At 26.6% G+C, this 22,914-nt stretch overlaps 1 protein-coding gene across 2 annotated transcripts; it reads left to right on the plus strand.

Annotated features, from left to right (window-relative positions):
• The first annotated feature begins 479 nt into the window (after positions 1-479).
• LOC107165100 (uncharacterized) lies at positions 480-13,219 on the plus strand. 2 transcript variants are annotated; one of them, XM_015513179.2, is made up of 6 exons: positions 480-657; positions 3,486-3,582; positions 7,522-7,593; positions 9,368-9,702; positions 11,438-11,652; positions 11,729-13,219. In XM_015513179.2, exons 2-6 carry the CDS (start codon positions 3,506-3,508, stop codon positions 11,828-11,830), a joined length of 801 nt encoding a protein of 266 aa, XP_015368665.2. In that variant the 5' UTR covers positions 480-657; positions 3,486-3,505; the 3' UTR covers positions 11,831-13,219. The 2 variants fall into 2 exon arrangements, with proteins under 2 accessions (XP_015368665.2, XP_015368664.2); XM_015513178.2 differs by having other exon boundaries at positions 480-652.
• Positions 13,220-22,914: the final 9,695 nt, after the last annotated feature.

The raw sequence follows: 22,914 nt of genomic DNA on the forward strand, positions 1-22,914 counted from the left end.
ATATTCTTTTCGAATCTGTTTTCAATAAACTGGGTCATATTTAGTATCTGCTTTGTGCATTATAGACACTGGACACTTATTGCATAGTAATAAAACTTGGTTCTATTCATTTGTCTTCCCAGTTTTACAAAAAATGCTGTTATAGTTATATGTTTAGCACTGTTTTTAATCGCTTACACAATTACACATAAGATATTAGTGTGAGTAGGTATAAGTGTTTAACAAGTACTGAAGTGTTAAAGTACTATGCATAGTGTAAAACAATATTAATAAGGTAATTAAAATATATCTGCTCTCTTTTCAACAATATTATATTTATTATATCTGATATATTGTGTTAACTGTGTTAAGACCTCCTACCTCCAACGTAGTTATTATAATATTGTTAGCCGTACCTACTGTAATATTTATATTTTTGTGTTTGACCTCCACAGAGCTGTTATCAAAGTTAATATTTTGGTTATAATGAATTATGATAATAGTATTCACAATGTTTTGAAATTTTGAATTGTTGTATTGTAAATATTAGATACATTAATTTGTACCTGGTAAATTATGATCATTGGGATTTGTAAGTTTAAAATTCGTTCTTGTTATACCTGACTGCAGAAGTTTAATCAAAAACTTACCTACTACTTGAAATTGGATGACGGTAAGGTATTAAAATACTATACTTTTCATATAGAAAATTACTTATTATACACATAAGTAAGTTTTTATAAATGTCTCCTAAAATAATAAGTGCATTTACATGAGTTTGTGTACATTTAATTGAATTATTCAATGTATTAACATAATTATGAGTTTTTAGTTTAATTTAACTAACCTTGAACTGTTAGCATTTGGTGGGTAAGAGCACATGATGCTTTCATGACCTCCATTTTATAAATATCCAACATGGCAAATTTGCGTTATGCAAAATCCAATTTGGGTTGTTGGTTTTACTATTAGATACAGTAAATTTGCCTTTTTTTAAATTTAATATTAAAATAGTAGGTATTCTGTATCCTAATTGTTTTTAATTTTAATTTTAAAACAAGTTATGAATATATAAAATATCTAAGTTTAAAATTGTCCATAACTTTTCTTAAAAAATAAATATATATGAAAACAACCAACAAGGAAAGTTGTGGTGATAGCGTCTGTTGTGTTTGCTTTGTGTGTGTTATAAATGTACATTTTTATTTTGTATTAATTATCCATTGTTCACTTAAATTATTTATACTTGTAATCATAGATGATTTAAATGATAATGTTACTACATCAATAAAAAAGGATTCTATTACTACCACTGATGAACTTGGTTATTTAATACAATCAATGGCTAAAATGCACTTTATCAACCCCCTCATGATTTTTGATTTTTATTTTAAACGATTTGCTTTATTTGCTTATGCATAAAACAATGGTGTAAACATTTTTTACCGGAAACTATTATTTTAGAAGTTATAGCTTTCCAAATTTTGCGATCGTAGGTTTATATGCATGCGCTCGCCGCTCAACACTATTTTATATCCAGCCAGAGTAGTAACCCGTTTAATAAGCTTAAGTAGATATATTTATTCAATATTTTAGCCATGGGGGTGCTTGGTTGATGAGTATATCTCCAACAAGAAGTCTGGAGGACCTTGAGTATGGCCACTGGGCCTGTAGGCAAAGTCAAGTTCTCTTAGTCTTGGTGAACGGAGCTACTTTATTTGTGCTACTTTAATCTACAAAGTTAAGTTTACTTATTAGGATTTCTGTCTGCCCGAAGAGCAGGGATGCTTTCCTCTTCCCTCACCTCCAGGTTTGCTACTTTAGCCCCAGGGGCTTGCGGTTGAGCCCACATCCAATGAAAGGTCTGGAGGATCTCGAGTTTAGCAACCGGAGCCGACAAGCAAAGGGAGCCACTACTTATGTTATACTAAATACGCAAGGTTACAATATACTCATCTGTTATTTACTTGAACGTAATTACAAAATAAATTAATAGATATATCATTTATTTATTCTGTAAAAATCAAAAAAAAAAAACATACTCATTGTGTGTGGCAATAATGTTGCTCGTGCCTTGCATGCTTTAAATATAAAATCGCGAACTTCGGAAGGCTATAACTTTTAAAATAATTGTTTCTGGTAAAACATTTTTGCACCATCTTTTAAGCATAATAAACTAATTGTTTAAAAAAAAAATGAAAAATGTGAGGAGATTGATATACTACATTTGTGCTCAATTGATTAATGATATGAAATTTACCTAAAACATGATACTGAATATTTTGTTAATTCAAAGTGTTTATATAGAATCGGTTACAATCTCAATTTCATATAATCCAGCTACAATTGTTTCACTAGATTTAAATTTATTTTCTATTATCTTTAATCTTACTGATGTTCAAAAACAATATAATAGTATTATCATGATATTGCTTACAACTCAGATGATGTTTTTTATTTTACTTATACATTTTAAATTTGTTTTAGTTGTTCCTTTGTTATATGCATTTATTTTATATCTTAATAATGGTTCCTTACCAATTTCTTGGAAGTCAAGTTTGGCTTTTTTCAAAGGATATTGATGTAACTAATACAACAGATTATTATCCTAATTATGTACTTTCTATTATGTCAAAAATTTTTAAATCAATCATATCAAAAAAAAAAAATTATAACATTGCATTCACCAGTACATGTAATACATTAGTATGTGTTGTTCCTACATGGTTTTATTAGATGTTCTATAACAGCTGTTACAAAACAAATTAAAAAGTTTTTCAAAAAAGTCTTATTATATGCTTTTGCATAATATAGTTTCCATGGTTAATTAATGTTATTTACTCAAATTCTTTTAAAGCTTTTGGCTTTCTATAAGATAAATTTTACTATACTTATATATTATATTATATTAAGAAGATTTCAGCACTCAATTTGTTTTCTCTATCTGACTTACTTGCAATACATTGCAAATTTACAATTACCAGAACAAACCCTGTGATGTTACTTTTAATATTACAGTGATAAAACTTGTTATCAAGCTTTGATGAACATTGCCTTTATGTTGGCATTTTTTTTTTTTTGTTATTTATTAGCATTTTTAAATTGTAACAATTTGAAGGTTACTTACATAAATATTATCGAATAGTGAATATAACTGCATAAACACGTATAACTAGGTTTTGAATTTGAGAGAAGGGGCTTGTGACTCACCTAAAATTATTTTTCCATATACTATGATTACTTTTTTTTTTTTAAAGGATAATAAATTCTTTAAAACGCTAATTTTTTGTGCATTACATAGCAGTTTATGTTTATTTCATTGATTCCTCCCCATTTTACAAAAGTTAAGTAGATATCTTTGTGTTGATGTAATCTTATTCATACATAAATTATTAATATGTTTTGCATTTTAATCATGAACTAGTAATCATTTAAATAATAAATGTATTTTAAGTTAGTTGTTATCAATATAATTCAAATAATTAAGTTTTTATTTAAATTTGCAGGAATAAGAGCTAGAATAATTATGAGTAAGTATTCAAGTGATTCAAACTCGCGTGACAGAACTAGAAGTTATAGTCGTTATTATAACCAAAGGCACAGGTGAGTGTCATCACTTATTAATTTAAATGTTTAAAGCTTAATGTTTCTTATAGTTTAGACTGATTAATAATTCTATTAAAATGTCTTCATTATATTTCTTTATTAATGGTAAATGTTCATTTTTATGTACATCTGTATAATGATATTATAAAAATGTAAAAACGGTGTCTTATGGGTTTTAAATATTTAAGTACTAATAATATTAATTAATATATTAAGCTTTTTAAATATTATCAGTTAAAAAATCTATTTGAACAATAACATTCAAATTAAATCTTTTTTTTTATAGAGATTTAATTTTTTTGGTCCGTTTATTACACACCTACTATTATAATATTCATAAACATGTTCATAGAATTGTAATATGCTTTAATACAATATTTTTTTAAATATTTTAAATTAATGGTTTGAACATTTTGAAAAGTTATGTATATAAATCAAATGTCCAATACTACTATGAGAGGATTACTAAATATTAAGAATTTTAAAATATACTTTTTACTCTCATTTTTTCATTCAAAATTATTTAAATAATATAATAATTTAAAATAATATAAAATTTAAAATATAATTTTTATTACCTATAAAAAATCTTTGGTGAGCAACCAAAGAGTTCTCAGGCACGCCTTATAATTTTTCATTGTCAAAAACATCCTATACCAGATACCTCAATCATATCACCTTTATATTTCTTATAAATATACCTGAATTACCAATTTTAATTTTAGGTGATATTTTTGAAGAATAGATTTAAAGGAAAAAAGGGATTATTTTGAAAAAAATTGAATAATTCACTATGTGGATTTTGTAGTTTAATACTGTGTATATATTATAATATATGACTGGGCTTCAAAGTGTTATTTATAATGTTATAACAAACATTTAAAAAATAAATAAAATTTAAATGTTTTGTATTTATACAATTGTTGATAAGAGGGCTGATGATAATATATGGTCACCATCTGCGTTTAGAGTTTGCACACACCTATGTAAATAAAATATACATATATATATATATATATATATAAAATCCTTTTAATACTTATAGATTAATTTTTTAAATAGTATATTAAGACAATTAAGTTTCCATACCATTCAGTAGTATTATTAGATATAATCAATATAAGTATAAATTAAAGATAATTTATGTACTTATATAAAATATGTTTGGTAGATACAAACTATATTATATATATTCATGTTAAACTGATATTTTTATATTTATCAGTATGCTCACCAGTGTCAGACTAATAAGTGGAAAACAATGAAATATTTGTATAATTTACAAGTGCACCTTTTCAATTTACTCACTAAAATTTGTATGATAATTATTAATTTTGTAGTCATGTAGTATGCTACCTACTGAAATTTATTAATATTGCCAATGATAATCGTTGTAAAGTATTTTAAAATGATATGTGATAAATTATATTGTTGTTACATCTCAGAAAAAATAAGTTATTGATGTCTTGATGAATATTTACCATTTATCGTAAGGAGCAGGGCCGGATTGGTTAGGCGAGCTACCGAGAAAATCTCGGTGGGCTGCTTAAAGTTAGGGCCAGTAGTGTCAGAGTGTGGGTGAAAATAAATACATGTTAGGATAAATAAATAAGTTCGTAACGATCTGTGGAAAAAGATATATTAGTTAAGAGGACGCTACACCCGCATGTGTTGTCTCCGTCTTCCAAGTACGTAACATTGCAAAAACTGTTTCGCGCGGGAAAGAACCGAGAAGGCTACATTCATAACTAAAAAACGAAATTCTCACCACAGATAAAAGGGAATTTCGACTGTGCAACGTTGTTTTTATTTTTTTGATATTAGAACTGAAAAAAAAGTTATTCGATTTTGAAAAATGCAAAAATAATGCATTTTGAAAGAATAAGAACTTTTTTTCTATTTGTGATATCGAAAAATTGAAAACAACGTTGCACAGTAAATGTTCTCCTTATTATGTGGTGAAAATTTCGTTTCTTAGTTATAGCTGTAGCCTTCTCGGTTCTTTCCCGCGCGAAACAGTTTTTGCAATGTTACGCACTTGTAAGACGGAGACAATACATGCGGGTGTAGCGTCCTCTTAATTTAAACAACAATGAAATGATAAACGAATTCTAAAATTGCAAATTTGTTAAATATGTAATTTCAATATTATTTCAAAAAATATAATCATTTTAAAAATTAAAATAATAACTGCATTATTATATATATATATATTATAATTCATAAGTACAGAATATATTCAACTATATAAACACATGATAAGTTTCTTAAAAATGGCATGGGCAGTTGAATATTTAGAACCATAATTTTCTGGGGGGGGGGGGGGAGTTATAGTACCCCATTTGTCAAAAATTTCCCATAGGTACACTTATATCTTACTCACTCTTACAGTTGTAAAAAGTTGAAAATGGCCTCCTGGTAAAAATAAATCCAGATAATTTACAACAAATTTGTTGGATAAATTTGATCAATGTCTGCTAATGTTGTGCTACTGAATTCACTGAGATCACAACTTATGATGATTAATAATCAGGGCCCTGAAGTTTATGCCTTTGAATGTTTTTACTAAGTACATGAAAAAGTTGCTGGATAAAATTTTAGTTTGTATATTTTGAGATTTTTTAGTATAAAAAAAAATTAAAAATAAATTTGCATTGTACTGCATAATTATTGTTTGTTTTTAGTAAAAAATACTATAGTATTTTTTGAAAAATATATTTATGAAAACATAATACTAAAAATGTTACTTATAAAAATAAAAGCTAGTTCTAATCATACTTTAGTATTATGTTATTTATATACCGATTATACTTCGGGTTAAAATTAATTTTTTAATAGATCTGTAGAAATAATATATTTTAAAATATGAATGCAATCAGTATTTCCAAATTTTCATGATATCATATCATAAATTATTGTATAATTTCTTATATAAAAAAAAACTTAATTAACCAAAAACTTAATAACCTTAATAAATCTTATGTCAAAAAAATTCATTTTTAGTGCATATTTTTTATAGTTTTTAATTCATAAGTTTCTGAACTATTGAAAGGTCATTTTAATGATATATTTCTAATGTGTCTAATGTATTAAAACAATTCAATTTGTTTAATTTCAAAACAAAATATTCATTAAAATGAATTGTTAAAATATATTAAACTTTAAATACATGTTTATTAAAAATGTATATTTAGTAAAAATAAAATCATTTTCACTTCATAAATTTTCACTTCATGATCAAATTATCTGCCTCGTACCAAAATTCTAGTGCTAGCATTTCTCACTGCGTGTATGTGTCTTATACTTTTCAATAAATAGCAATGCAAAACTTAACAAAGAATTTACTATAAAATAATAAATTTATAAATTTATTGTTTTGGTGATAATATTTTATCATGTGATAATAAATAAAAAATAAAAAATATATATATTATTATAAAAATATAAAAATTATATGATTTGCTTTATAATGCTTAAAAAAGATTTTTTAAATTTAATTCTTAATTTCAAGTAGAATAGTTTTTAAGTAGGTATTAAAAATTAATTTGTAAGAATCAAAATAATTAGTGTTCTATTATAATTTTATCAATTTTTATTATAAACATTTGTAAGGCTCAACCTTCAATATTATAATTTTAAGTAAAATCTTACTATGTTAACATTTTTTAGGCTTATCAACCTGTAGATTTGGTCATAACTTCTCTATATTCATAAAAAACTAAAAATTATATATTTCAGTATCCACGATAAGGGAAATTTTATCTGCTGAAAAAAAAATATAAGTTACAATGTATAGAATCTTAAAAATTAATATGTATAGAAATATATTGTATTATTAAATTGTATGCAAGTGTATACGATATTTATTCTCTATTATGTAAATAGTTTTTAGTATTAGTTTGTTAATTTTATAACTAACCAATATTCAATTTATAGATCTTCCAGCTCTTCATCAACAGACAGTTCAAGATATTCCAGAAAAAAACATTCAAGCAGATCTGGATCAAGGTATTATTTATATGCTTAAAATGTATACCTAATTAAAAATAAAATTTAAAAGTTCCCCTATTTTTCAACCTAAGAATACGAAACTTCAAAAAATGTACTTATGAATAGTTTTAGTTTAGATGTTCATTTCATTTTGAGTTTGTAGTGGAAATCCAAGCCCTTTTAATATTCCCAAAGCTGTGGTGCAGAAAAAACACATCATTGTATAAAATAAATTCTTTACTTTACTTAGAATTTAATATAAATTTAGTACTTGTTGGTTACCGTAAAAATGATAAAAAAGCTTTTAAAAACCAGGAATAATTAATAATTCACTTTAGGAGAAAAATGCTCTGACATGCATTCTAAATTTCCTATAAATGGGTTGTTACTTGTTATGCTTTGACGCCACATGAATTCAACCAAATAACTCTCCAAATGTTAGTAGTGCCTCTATGGTTTTTGTTGCGTTATTTAGAGGATTCCCCATAACATTTTAATATTCTGTGTGTGAGCACAAGTTTGAGGATCGACAAAATTATAAAAGTGGTTAACGGTTAAATGCTGAAACCCAGCGTTCCGTAGTTCATCTGTTTTATAACCACGCCAACAATCAGAATAAATAGTTGTACCTTGGTTTATAATTTTATGTTAATTTTATTGCTTGCAGTATAAGTATAGACGCAGACCGATCTTTGACTTCAACTAAAAAACATTCTGTTGCTTCTCGACAAATGCCTCCAAAAATCCACTATAGAGGTAAAACTCTACCAGCATTATTTTTACGTCTTGTAAAAAGACTATCGTCGATTTCTATTATTTTTCCAGGACCACCAATTTACGACTTTTCAGGCTTAAAACACATATGTCTCGCATATAATTATTTCAGTCCACAGTAGTATCGCGACACATTTTTAACTGTTTGACATCATTTTGCAGAAGTCATTTCTTCTGCCCAACAATATATAAATCGTAAAGCGCATACAAATGAATTGCCAACAAACCGATTACCTACCGATACTCATGTTTACCTTCTTTTGGCACGATTTAAGATTACATTTCCAAAACATTTGTTTTCCGAAAAACATTTTAGCTTCCAGACCCACATAGCCGTGTTCTAGATAAAACGCCATATTCTCGGAAAAAAGCCACGGCATCTTTTTTGTTCGATGGTAAATCCCAGATTTGCATTGTAATAATAAGACACGGCCCATGACAATGGTTCAACACTAACTGTGTTAGTATAACCGAAAAGTATCATACATTTATAGGAACTTTTTAATTACTATGTTAAATTATATTTTTGAGAGAGCTGCTCCCAAATATGACACTGACAGTTTTTTTTTTTATTTTGGTTTGGAATTTTGTGTGAGACACTCTGAGACATAACCTTCAAAATTTTAGGAAATTTGATTTGGTATTTAATAATTTTTGATAATTGGGTAATCACATTTTCACTGTCTCTAGGTTAGATTTGTTAGAAATCGTGAATATTCAGAATTGAAATCTTTTATTTCTAGATTTTAGTGTAATATCACTCGTTTGGCCTTATGATACATTTTATACATTTATAAATTAATCATTTCTTAATGTATCATTGATTTTAATATACTTAATAATATATTTTATATTAATGTCTATATTTTTGAATAATAATTAAACAATATTGTATGGAAAATGTATATGTATAATTATGTATGAATCTTGGTAATCTAGGTATTTAATTTATAGAATATACCTATATCATATTCATTAAATTTAAATTAAGTCTAATTTTTATTTTTATTTAAATTAGACATCATAAGAAATCAAAGCGTAGACACAGATCCAATAGTTCATCAGAATATTCATCGTCAAGACACAAACATTCTAGCCGTTCCTACCATAAAGATGAAAGTCGTTTGAAAAGAAAACATCATAGAAAAAGTTCATCTTCTAGTTATGATTCAAATAACTCCAATTCTTCAATTAAAGATCACCAATCTAGCTCCAAAACACTCAATGATAACGAAAGAACTAAAAGGGTACATCCTAATTCATTGTCTACCTACCAAGATGATTTGTTAATTGTAAAATCTGAATCTGTTAACAAAAAAGATGATGACGCAAATTGGCTTCAAAACAATGTTTGTAAGTTTATTGATAATTGTTAATTAGTATGTTTAATGATTATAATTTATAGCTCATTAATAATTTGATAAACCTATAACTATTCTTAAATTTAAGTTTTTGATATACACATTTTGCCAAGCTCAGGCAAGTTAATGATAATTTCTAATTGAGTCAAGTTGATAGAAAACATTAAAAAAAGTTTTAAGTTATTAGTTATCCTAATTTATTTTAAATTCAGTTAAGTTAAAATTATATGGAAATTTACAATTAACTTATTAACTTAAGTTACGTAATTTTTTATATGTATAAACAGTCAGTAATTGGTTTAAAATAATATTAATCATACATCATACATGTTATTGAAAATATTAACTGTTTATAAATATAAGTATTTTAAATAGATGTGAGCATGATCCAATTAGTTTTAATTCAAAACAATAATAAATAATAAAATGTATTTTTTTAAACATGCTATACTCTGCATTATAAATATTGAAATTAAAATTATTTCATTAAAATGTGCATGTTTTCCGTGGTATAGTATTTATTAGGGGCTAGGAACGTTTTTGTAGAAAAATTCATTTTTAAAAAAAATTACTAAACCATGATGTTCAGAGAGCCGCACTGGTCATTTGGTCCAACAACCAAACAACCATTTTTTTTGTCGTCGTAGTTATAATATTTTGCTATTTTTTAAAATAAAATTTATATTTAAGGATCTTGATTTATTGATGCATTTTTCAAAGTTATTTTTATCAATCTTTATCAATCAATTCTGGTTAGTAGAATTTTTAATAAATGTTTATACAATATGCATCACCAATAATTATTTTATCACATTTATTATTTAATTATTCATAAATTAAACTTGAATTTGATTATGGGGGCTGGAGTAAATCTTGTTTAAAGGAGTAATATTTAGATAATTCATATGATATTAAAATTTGGGCTTTGTAGTAAATTAACATTAGTGTGTGTTTCTGATAATCGTGTCACGTGGTGACGGGCAACCACTGCCGTATACAACCCTCACACACGCTCAAGCATATCATTACATTAAAAGAAATTAAATATATTCTTGTTTTCATAACAATAAAAACTACTAAAAGTTATAGTAAATTAAAAATATTTTCTGAAGTTAGATTTTATTTTTGATAAAATTGTAATTTATAAGCTTCTAGACTACGCTTTTTAGGAATCACTATTTTGATTCAAAAGCAGTAGTGTCCTAATGCAATTATTTTATAGAATTTTTGAAAAATACATTAAAATTTTAAGAACCTTAAAAATTGAAAATTGAAAATTGAAAATCTACTTCCTAAAAAGCCTAGATATTTTTTTAAAGAATTTATAGGTACCTATATATATAAATATATTTTACATAAATAGAACATTCTGAGGTATGTGTAATTTACCACCGTTTATTTCTCTGAAACATACTTAAAATATGTGTGCTTCGATTATCTAAAAGCATCTCATCTAAGATTATATCAATAAAAATTAGTCGAATTTAAAATTAAGTTAAAAAAATTCAAATTAACTTTTGACTTGTTTATACCTAGGCTTGTATATTGCTATTTTTTAGCAGATTTCTGGTAGAACTTGACTATTTTTGTGATTTCTATAATATTTTATAATTTTGTAGGAAATTATTCTTTATTAAATTTCTGTTGTTTCTTAAAATGAAACGTCTAAACATTTAATAAGTATAATCAAACATTGTTTTCTATTGTGGTTTATATGTATATTTTAGTGGATATTATGAAAAGAGAAAATTCAATTGAACAGATCAATCAAGAAGGATTTGTGTTTAAAGTTTTTAATCCGTCATCTGAACAAAAATATGAAGAAACTAAAGATAAAACCCAATTTGATGTTTCAAACATAAATGAAGAAGACATTGATACTTTGCCAACAGAAGAATCAACATTTTTTATATGCAATCCAGAGAGATTATTGAATGCTAGGGTATTAATTTATTTGTTATTTAATTATTATTTAATTGCATATTTATAACAATATTTACATGTATTCTTTTATTTAGTACAAATTACTTACAAAGCAAGAGCGGTGTATAAACTGGGCAAAACAATTATTTGAATCTTATTATCAGTCTGAGCGTAATGGTGGAGAATTCGCAGAATAATGTAACTGAAAGTTATTTTTTCAATTTTAAACTCATACACGCACATTATGTAATTTCAAATCAAATATTAGAAGACTTTGATTTGCAATACTATTATTAAACTATTTTTTAATGTTAATTTTTTTATTACTTAAAAGATCCAAAGATATTGTATTGAGAAATTATATTTTTGCTAAGATTCAAATATGTTTTAAGAATAATTAAATAAACATTAAATTTTATATCGTTCATACTTTATAAGCTCATTACTACATTGTTCCATCAGTGACAGTGTGTATAAATATAAATGTATGAATTTATTAATAAATGTAATCAATTATAAACAGGGAAATAAAAATCATCTTCTTTTGAGGTAATAGATCATTTTTTATATAACAATTAAATAGATTAAGCAATAACTTTACTGTAATTAAAATTTGTTTTAGTAGAAAATAATTTAAGCCTATATTATGGCTTATATTATTTGACATGTTTAACTAAACTGTCAATATTTTTCTTACGTTAAACATTATTTCAATGTGACAAATTGAACTGGTTAAAATTAGCACCTTTCTGTATGTATATAGTTTCATATTAGTAGAAAATTTGTATAATGTACAGGGTGTATCTAATATAGTTGTGCATGTTGTTTTTAATAATTTTGAATCAATAATATAGAATTTGAGTTTAAAAATAATAATTGTTACTTTATTTTATATCGTTTTTTTGATTTTTTGAAGCTCTGTTTGTACCAACAACAAAATCTATTTTAATTTAACGACCGTATATTGTACTAATGCTTTTTTTCTGAAAGACGCTTATCAACACTGTTAAATGATCAATTTTTTGACTTCTCAGTCTTAATTACAATCTCTAAAGTTAAGTAAATTCATTAATAGTCTTGATTTTAATAATTATAATACATTTAGTTTAATAGACCTGAATATTTTTTTAACTATAACTTATTAAAATAAATAAATAAATATTTTTTTTATTAATTCAATAGGAAATGTAGTAACATAAAATAATCTTTTATTATTTTTGTGGTAGATGCCTACACAATGATTGGCAAATATGATTTATTATTTAAGAATTTAATGTATAGTAGCAAAATTAGTAGTTATTTACTTTTGTGAATTCATAATAAGTTGATTTTTAACTTTGATTATAAAAGATCTTTAATGTTAATACTTAATTAGCCATTAGGCACCTGATATTAGTGATGTAGAAAATTAGGTTTAAGTATGTTACTGGCTGGAAATAAAAGTGTTCAATTATATTAATGGATAATAACAGTTTTGGACATTCATAATTAACACATTTTATATTTATACTGATTATTATGATTACATTGTACATGTAAATATTTTACAACTGATTTATTTTAAATTACATCAGAAAGAATATTCAGTGGGTGTGTTGTGGACTTATTGAATTGCCCTCAAGATCCTCAAACTAAGCAACAGTTAAATTTTTTCACAAAATTTTATGAGTGCTATAGGTTCACATACTGATGATATTAAATAAATGTATTATAAATATCAAGATATTTATATCATTTTTGTGGCTGATAATAAGTTAATAGAACTTGATTCAAAAATAAAACAATTATTTTATTTTATTTATTTGTTATTAAAAAAACAAAAATGTATTTAAAACATTACATTGTATGTAGTTAAGTACTTTATCGGATTTCTAACTTTAAATAATTATGATTTAAAATAAGTGAATTGCAAATATTTACATAAAAATAGTCAATACCATTACCAGTGTTGCCTTTGTATAACGATTAATGACACAATAGGGAAATTAAAATTATTGAGGTGTCTCTGATTGGGTTATTTTGTTACTAATATTTAACCAGTGGAATTTATAAGTATCCACTATTGAGAGACAGTTTGCTAATAAAAGTTGTCCGTAAACATTGATTGTATAACCTGTGAAAATGTGTTAGACGTTAGTTAAAGACTTACAAGCACCTAACTTATTATTTTATTATGTTCCATTTAAAAATAACACTTGAATACTTTCGACATTTTACGAAATGCTTCCATAGCTCTTTCAATTCTACATTTTATTTCTAATGAATGATCCCAATCTTCATTTATTGTTGTTTCGAGGTAGGTACCTACTTAAATCATTGTACTTGTTCTATACGTTTATTTTTAATTATCAAAAATGTCCTTGTTGAATGTAAACAACACACCCTATAGTATGTAGATTATAAGTAAAATTATTCACACTGTAGTACAGCAGACGCTGAATAGGCATTTTGTATTACTAGCATATTCGTTCTATGTAGTAGCCTGTAGGACGATTAGTCGTTGTTTTATATTACGCCTCGGAGCACTATAGTTATTCGTATCAATTATACATATTATTATATTACTACATATATCCGATCTTATTATTATTTACCTTTAGCTTCTGTGTATCTGGTGTACTTCAACAGTCCTCCTAAGTTATGATTTTTTGATATTATCATAAACTTTGTTTTCTTGGTATTTAGAATCAAGCCATATCTTTCGCTTACCTCTACTACTCTGTCCATTAAGTATTGTAACCCCACAATGTAATTTGTAAAAATTACCGTATCGTTAGCGTATCTAATGTTATTTAAACATTCCCCATTAACCTTAATGCCATCTTCAATTCCTTCTAGAGCTTCACGAAAAATAAATTCCGAATATATATTAAATAACAGCGGTGATAAAACGCAACCCTGCCTTACTCCACGCTTAATTAATTCTTCCTACGATAGTTCTCCGTCAACGCGTATGATTGCTCTTTGATTCCAATATAGATTACTTATAATCCTCAAATCTCCTTTATCCACTCCAGCATTATCTAGTATTTCTATAAGCTTGTCGTGTTGGTCTAATATATTTAGCTTCTGATCTCTACGCAATAGTAAAGAAGTTACTAAATTTCTAAAATTCTTTTTTAATTGAGAAAGAAAACTTTACGCATTTAATTTGGTACAGTGTACACATAAGAACATTAAAATGTATAAATTATACATATAAGGCCAGTGCCGGATTTACCTCTTCAGCCGCCCTAGGCTATTAGGAAAATGCCGCCTCAAAATCATACAATCATTTTTTTAAAACCAATATGAGATTGATATAAGTGTTATTTTAGTGCACAATTAAAAACTTATAAAATCAAGTACTCAAGAAACAGGAGATTTAATTTTAAAATACAAATACAAAAGTCAAGATATACAGTGATTACTTTAAAGCTGTGAAAATGTAATACACAAAATCATAAAACACAATCATTATTATAAATCGATACAAAACAATATTTTCATCACGCTTGTAATAGGGAAACGCATAAACGCAAATAGGAGAATAATACAGGCAAATTTTTTGTACCCATTCCTACCAAATAATTTGTACACATTTATATAAAAACACCGTCGCTGGTGTCGCTAATCGCTATGAGCATTTCGCTCACACAATTATCATTTTTAGAACCACTGGTTTATATTTCATTCGATTTTGACAATATTATATATTATATGCTCAATTGAGTTGTTTACGAAAATGAATACGAAAAAACATTAAATGTTATAATTAAACTAAAAAAGTTATTAAAGTCCAATGTTGCCGTATACGTAATAATACCGTATATTTTGGCGTTGTGCTCGTCTCAGTGGCGCGCGCCGTCACTGATCGCCTTATTTACTTTACCATATTATCTTGATATTTTATTATTATCTTATTAATAATATATTATTTTGCTATTATGCTTTAGCAGTACAATATTGATATTCGTCAGTACCTTGGTATATTAATTTGTATGCTCACACGTGTATTTTAATAGGTGAGCGAAACACTAAAACGACACCAACAGAGTAAAAAAATTAGCGACACTAACGACGGGTTAATTTAGGCCAAGTTGACTAAAATTGACAAAATAATTTTGTGATATCAATAATAAGTATGAAATATGTTATATTATGAATAGTGAATACTAATTCAGAATAATAATACATACTAATCTATGTGTTAAATTGTCTAATATAATATATTTATAATAATAATTAAAAATGTATACATAAATTATTACATAAATAGTCTAATAATTAAAATTAGTACTTACGCAATAATCGTTAGCTCATTGCAGGTGTTCGTGTAAAAACAAAATGACATAAATAGTTTGAGCATCAAGTATCGTGCCGCGTCCGTATACAATGTATACATGCAATAATCGTTATCGTAAGTTGACGACGACGGTCGACGACAAACAAAAATTGAAAAACAAAATAATTCCCAGAATAATAATAACGTTCAATTCCAATAAAATACTAAAAATAGTACGTTTGATAAGAGACGTCGGATCTATATGTCCCAACAGTCGACGTGGCCAGGAAAGCGCTAATAAAAGAGTAAAATAATTTTTTGTCTGTTTATAGAGATGAAAAAAAAGAAAAAATTTGCCGCCCCTAAATTTTGCCGCCCTAGGCTATAGCCTAATTAGCCTAATAGTAAATCCGGCACTGTATAAGGCAATTTAAATCTCATTATCCTATAATGTTCAGTCTTAAAAATGTCTGCAACTAGTGCTTACTTTATTAAAACATAATTATTTATACTGATCTCATAGGTACTGCACTACTGCTTGGTCTAACCTGATGGTTGTTTGAAAGTAAATTATTTTATTTTTTTGTTGGAAACTTGTCATTATTGTGTGAATATACGTACCTTTAATTGTCTAACTATGTTTCTTTTTAACATTGTATTTATTATAATAAATTGTACAAGGATATTGAATATTGTGTAATTTTTATGTAGTGCATAATATTATGTATACTTCCAATTTTAAATGAAAAATATGTTTATATTGTATACGCATAGATAATAAAGAATAAATTAGTGTATGTATGACATATCGAACAAAATCCGAAATTTAAACCATTTCAATGTATATTATGTCTAAATGTACTTACGTTAAAATTGCTTATAATTTTCTAAAGCCCTAGGTAGGCTTTTTCAAATTAGAATTTTGATGCAACCTTATAGCTATAACTTATGAGCATTTAAATTTTTTTATATTTTGATGATTTAATGAATAATCATAGACTTTATACTCATAGACGAAGCAAGCTAGTAGTTCCTGCGGTAAACGGTGGCTGCGCTGCACGTGTTGTTCTATACTTCTGCGCATGTGCGTAGGACAAACCAGGTTGCGCATAAAACGCTTATTATCATCGTATCGTACTAACAGGGCTTGGGACTTGGACTATGTGCTTAAAATCAAAAATATATGTACATATTCAAGCATCCAACAATATAAAATGTGTGTTAATGTAAGTTATTCGCAATTTATAGAAGACATAAATCATGAGTATGCTTTAAATATCAAAAAATCTATCACCGTTAACTTATTTTACTTTGGTTAGGTTGTTAGGTATAATATAATTTTAATGGCTTTTGTCTTAAAGTTTCATTAGTTTAAATGCTGTCCTTAAAAACAAATATTTTTACAGAAAATTGAATTTCGTAATTGTATTAATAATTTTTATACATATACGAATTGAATTTATTATATAAATAGTTAAAAAATTCCTATTTAAAAAAAAAAGATAAAATATACAGTATAAATTTAAAAAATATGCATATACTTATATAGGAAAAAAAGTTGGAAATAGGTTGGTAGGTATGCTTAAATATGTGCAAAACACTTTTAAATTTCAAATCCAGACGCCACAAAACAAATTTATAATGAATCAGGTTTATTTTATTTGCCTTCCGGACAAATGTTTTGCAAATTTGAAATTTTCAAATGCATAATACCAAGCCCTAATAATTATGTTACACCATTAATATCTTAATAACATAAATAAATAAACATATTTTATGTTATCAGAAATGCCAACACTGCTAAGATGATAGCTATGACCGCACCACCCACAGCTGATATAAATAATACAATAGATTGCTAACTGTTGTTATCGGCAATGGGGAAATTTGAAGCCGCCGAGTCGGTAAACCGCCATCTTTAAAAAGAGAAGCTGAACAATAATAACACAAGAGAATATATTAATATATTATTTTAAATTACAATATATATTTTATATTATGCAATATGCATCTTGTTCCTTCAAGTTGTTATTTAAATTTGCTAAACATACCTACTATAAATACTAAATAACTTAATGAAGGCATGAAGCATAGGTACCTAACATGGATGTTAATATAAAAGGTACAACAAAATAAAAAACACAACCCAAATATATTTTCGTTATTAATAAATAATCATTTATAACATTGATGAATATAAATAAAAAATGATTCACAAAATACATATTTCACATATAATTGATTGACATCCTCACCCAGTTGACAACCAATTTGCCTGCTACCAATAATGTGCCTGTCTCTTGAGTCTTCCATTTAATGTACCACCAATCACCATAAAATATAATTTATAATTTGTTGTGTAACTAACAAACAAATCAAAATATGCATAATGTAGGTAAGACAATATAATATATCAAATATTAATTTATCCACCATGTTACTGTTAGTAATATCAAGTATAACATTCATGTTATTTAAAGTGCCTATTAACACATTAACAAATTGTGAAACGGTCTTGTAGTACCTATACTGGTTCGTAACCAATTTTTGATACGTCTCATAGAAGTACACGATCTTTCGTAAGTGGTTGAGCTTAAGAGGACGACACACCTGCATGTGTTGTATCCGTCTTACAAACGTATAACATAGCAAAATCTGTTTAGCGCGGGACAACTTTTCTCCCTCAATATTTATAATAGAATTTTCAAAATTTCACAACGCATAGGTAAGAACTTTATCTGTGGCATAGCGTCGTTAATTTTTTGATAGCACAAACCAATAATTTTAAGTAATTTAATAAAAAAATAAAAACTAAATGTATTTTCTTAAGCTTATAACTTTAATTATATTTATGTTATCAAAAAACTAACGACACTATGACACGGATAAAGTTCTTACCTATGCGTTGTGGAACTTTGGTAATTCTACTATAAATACAAAGGGAGTAAAGTTGTCCCGCGCTAAACAGATTTTGCCATGTTATACGTTTGTAAACGTATACATGCGGGTGTGGCGTCCTCTTATTGGAATACTTATTCCTACTTGTAACAACTTATAAAGATTGGGATAAACATGTTTTTCAATCACTTTGCTAGTATCATTAATATCAAAATCAAGTATTATGGTAATCATGCAGTTATTTCTTGCTACACTCATTTCTGATTTTAAAGCTTGAATATCTATCATTAAAACATCCTAAAACAATAAAAATTAATTAATACATTTATTGAGAAAATAAAATATTATTAAAAAATGTAATATTAACCTTGTAATGGTTTATTAAATATGAACTTTCAACAAAATCTATTTTAATAAAACATTCAACAGAGCATGCCATGAGTAAACACTCTTTGAAAAATCTATATTTAAGGTTTCTTACAACAGAATCAATTAGCTGATAGAGCTATGGACGAAAATACACTTAACTGAAAAAACCAATTTCTATAGTTAATAACAAATAACTGAATAAAAAATAATTTTCAATGATATTATAGATAGATGATTAAATGTAATAAATATTTTATCACAAAAATCACAAAATCCCGAGATTCAATATTTTTTTATCAGACGGGGCTATGAAAATATTTAGGGGGGCTTAGGTAAGGAATAAAGATGGAACATTTAAAACCAGGATTCTCATAAATATTTCTTACTGTTGTAACCAAACAATTGAAAAAATATACAAATACAGTTTTTTTATACTAACATTCAATTTTGAAAGAAATTTCTTTTTAAAACTAAGAATAACGGTTAGTTATTTTGAGGTAATAAAAAAACTACTTTATACACCCATTGAAATTTCCAAAAGTTATTTTTTACAATAACTATAATCTAACTTAATTTTATGCTGATCCCAAATAGTAAAATAATATATTTACAGATATTGAACTTAATCTCTTGCCCAAAAAAGACCGCAACCTCTTACGAAGCCAATATAGGCGTGTCCTATCCATTCTTATAATATCTATGGTATAAGGTCTATGTGAATAATGATGATCTAATCTCTTATCATTTTATCAATTTAATCAAAATATTGTCATGGATCATAAGATAATAATACATAATATCCACGAAACAAGGGTCATCGTAATATTAAAGTGAATCTATAAATAGATTAATACCTCCTAAATAAAAGTGAAAACAGAAAAATGGTAATACTGGTAACATCGTCAATATTGTTTTATTGAAATGATTGAATGAGTACAATTTGTATTCACATTTCACAACTCTGGCAAAGGATATTTTAATATTTAACGCTTATGTTAATTATTTTTGTAAAACAATAAATTTAATATTACATATTATTTCTTGTAATACTATTTATTACGTTACAATAAAACCAGGCACGTCGCCAAGGTTTGGGGGGCTTAGGGGGGATGGCCCCCTAAGAAATGTCAGTGGCCCTGGACTGGCCCCCTTGATTTTTATTTTTAAATATTATGGTGTGTTATATACAGTGAAACCTGACTTAACGGACACCTGTATATAACGGACACCTCTCTTAATGGACAAAATGATCAGTTCCCGGCAGTAACAGACTCCTTCTATTACGGACATGGACACTAATATTTTACTCGACAATTTCACAACGGACTCCTTCTATTACGGACACGGACACTAATATTTTACTCGACAATTTCATAACGGACAAAAATACATACATACTACGTTGATAAGAAACGCAATTAGGACATTAAGTGAAAACACGGATTACGACCAATTACATTATCGCCGATTACGATAACGCTAATTGTGAGTACCTATTGAATTTATAAGGTTTACATTTGTACAACAATTTAGGTTAAGGTGGTTCCAGTCGATAAAAAAAAATCGTTTTTAGAAGTCTCGCTATGACAAAATTGTGAGACTTCGGATGGTTCGATTTTAATGCTGTAAAAATAATAACATTTCTTAACATCTCCACTGTAGAACCATCGGAGTAATTTTATTAAGTTTTAACTTTTGACAATGTTATAATATCATACAAATTTCAGTTTTTACTACATTTTCGTTCAATCATATGTATTGAATAAATTAATATTTATAAAAAAATTCTTCGTCCATTCTTTAGAGAAGGTTTTATTTTTTTTTAGGATTTTTACAGAATTAAAATCACACCAACCTAAGTCCCACAATTTTGTCACAGCCGAAGTATGTTTTTACTCGAAGAGTAACTGAATACTTTTTCATAATAGAACTTAACCTGTCATGTGCCTGCGAGTGCGAGAATGCCAAATGCCGATAACCAATTAATTACGCGACGTTTACCCGGATCGTCGTGGGTCGACCGGATGCTGACCATTTACCGAGAAACAATTTTCGATAATTATCAGATTATAATATTAGTCGAGTAATAATAATAATAATAATAATATTTTTCTATAATACACCACAAAAGAGATGGACTGAAAGAGTTAAGCTCATAAACTAGGAATGTATTGATTTTACCATGATGTATGTTTTTAATTTTTTATTATTTTTTTTTTTGTGTCTATCATCACTTTTTGGGGCAGTAAAAATGTTTCGATTTTTGACTTCAGTACCTCGTTCGATCAGAAAGTGAATCTAGTTGGTACTTTGGGGGGTCAAAAGTAACTCGATACTGTTCTAAATAATCGAGAAAAACAAACTAAAAATTAAGGGAAAAACGGTAAATTTTACGCACACTCATTTTTCGACAAAATCGATTTTGGTTTTTGATGTAACATTAAAACAAATGACCATAGGTACATGAAATTTTCACTGAATGTTTATATAAGCATTTTCTATATTTGATACAATTTTCAAAATATTTAGATTTGTTTTGAGCTGTTTACTGACATTTTAATTTTTCAACTTTTTTAGTTTTTTTTTTCTATAAATATCGATAAAAATTTATTTGTTAGGTAGAAAAGCTTGAAAATTTATTACAAGGCTTCTAACACATCTTAAAAATAGCAGTAGAAAAATAAAATACATTTATAATCACAATTTTTTTTTACAAGAATTCAAAGTTTGAATTTTGACAACATACGTAAAAATCACGAAAATTCATAAATTATTTTATGCTAGAAATTCATTAAAAGTTTCCTTTTATATCTAAGAATTTAAAATTTTATATAAGGCTCTTAACATTTTTACAATAGTAGGTGAAAAATAAAATAAATATATTTGCACAATTTTTTTTTACAAGCATTCAATGTTTGAATTTTGACAGCATATGTAAAAATCACGAAAATCACGAAAATTCGCAAATTATTTTATAACAAAAACAATATTTTTTTCACCAATACCGATAATATTTTTATACAGTTACAATTTTATAACAAAATACAAAAAAAATCATAATATATTTAGCAAAAACAATACTTTTAAGTAAATATTACTACAGACAGTCCTATATCTCTATAAAAATGGAAATGGAAATATTTATTAGTTTTTATAATATACGAGATTTAATTGGTACCTATACAATTTAAAAAAAAATCGAGACACAATTTGTATGACTCCCAAAAAAATTTAGGACGCAATGCGGAAGGAATTTTTGAAGCCGGATGCAATTCCAGCCGTGGTCAAAGCCGTTACTGACAAAGTCTGTGGTCATTGATGGGTGTGAGTGGTGGCCGACGGGTGATACCAACTTAGCAGGTAGAAATGTTTCCTATTGTTAAGAGGACATCTTATTAAAATATGTACGCTAAAATTTTCCTTTAAAAACACGTTTGCGAGGCTAAAGAATATGGGTTACTGAATAGTTTTATTGTAAAAACACCTGTGATGAGGCTATAAACAAAATGGTAGGCGAGTTTCATATCTCGTTCTGTAAGAAGCCCGATTTTTTATTTTTTTAACTTTAAGTCCCAAAAATTAGTTGCTGAATAGTATCTTTTGGTCCCCTTCCATAAGTTTAAATTAACTTTATTTTAACAAAAATATACTATAGCACAATGCTAATAACTTGTGTTATAGATATTTTATTTTTTTAGTAAATTTATAAAAATTAACTCATCTGTAAAAGCGTGTTCCTCAAATAAGTCG

This window comes from Diuraphis noxia, unplaced genomic scaffold, assembly GCF_037042655.1.
Source record: "Diuraphis noxia isolate RWA-SAM2 unplaced genomic scaffold, SU_Dnox_SAM2 contig0001, whole genome shotgun sequence".
Taxonomy (NCBI): Eukaryota; Metazoa; Arthropoda; class Insecta; order Hemiptera; family Aphididae; genus Diuraphis; species Diuraphis noxia.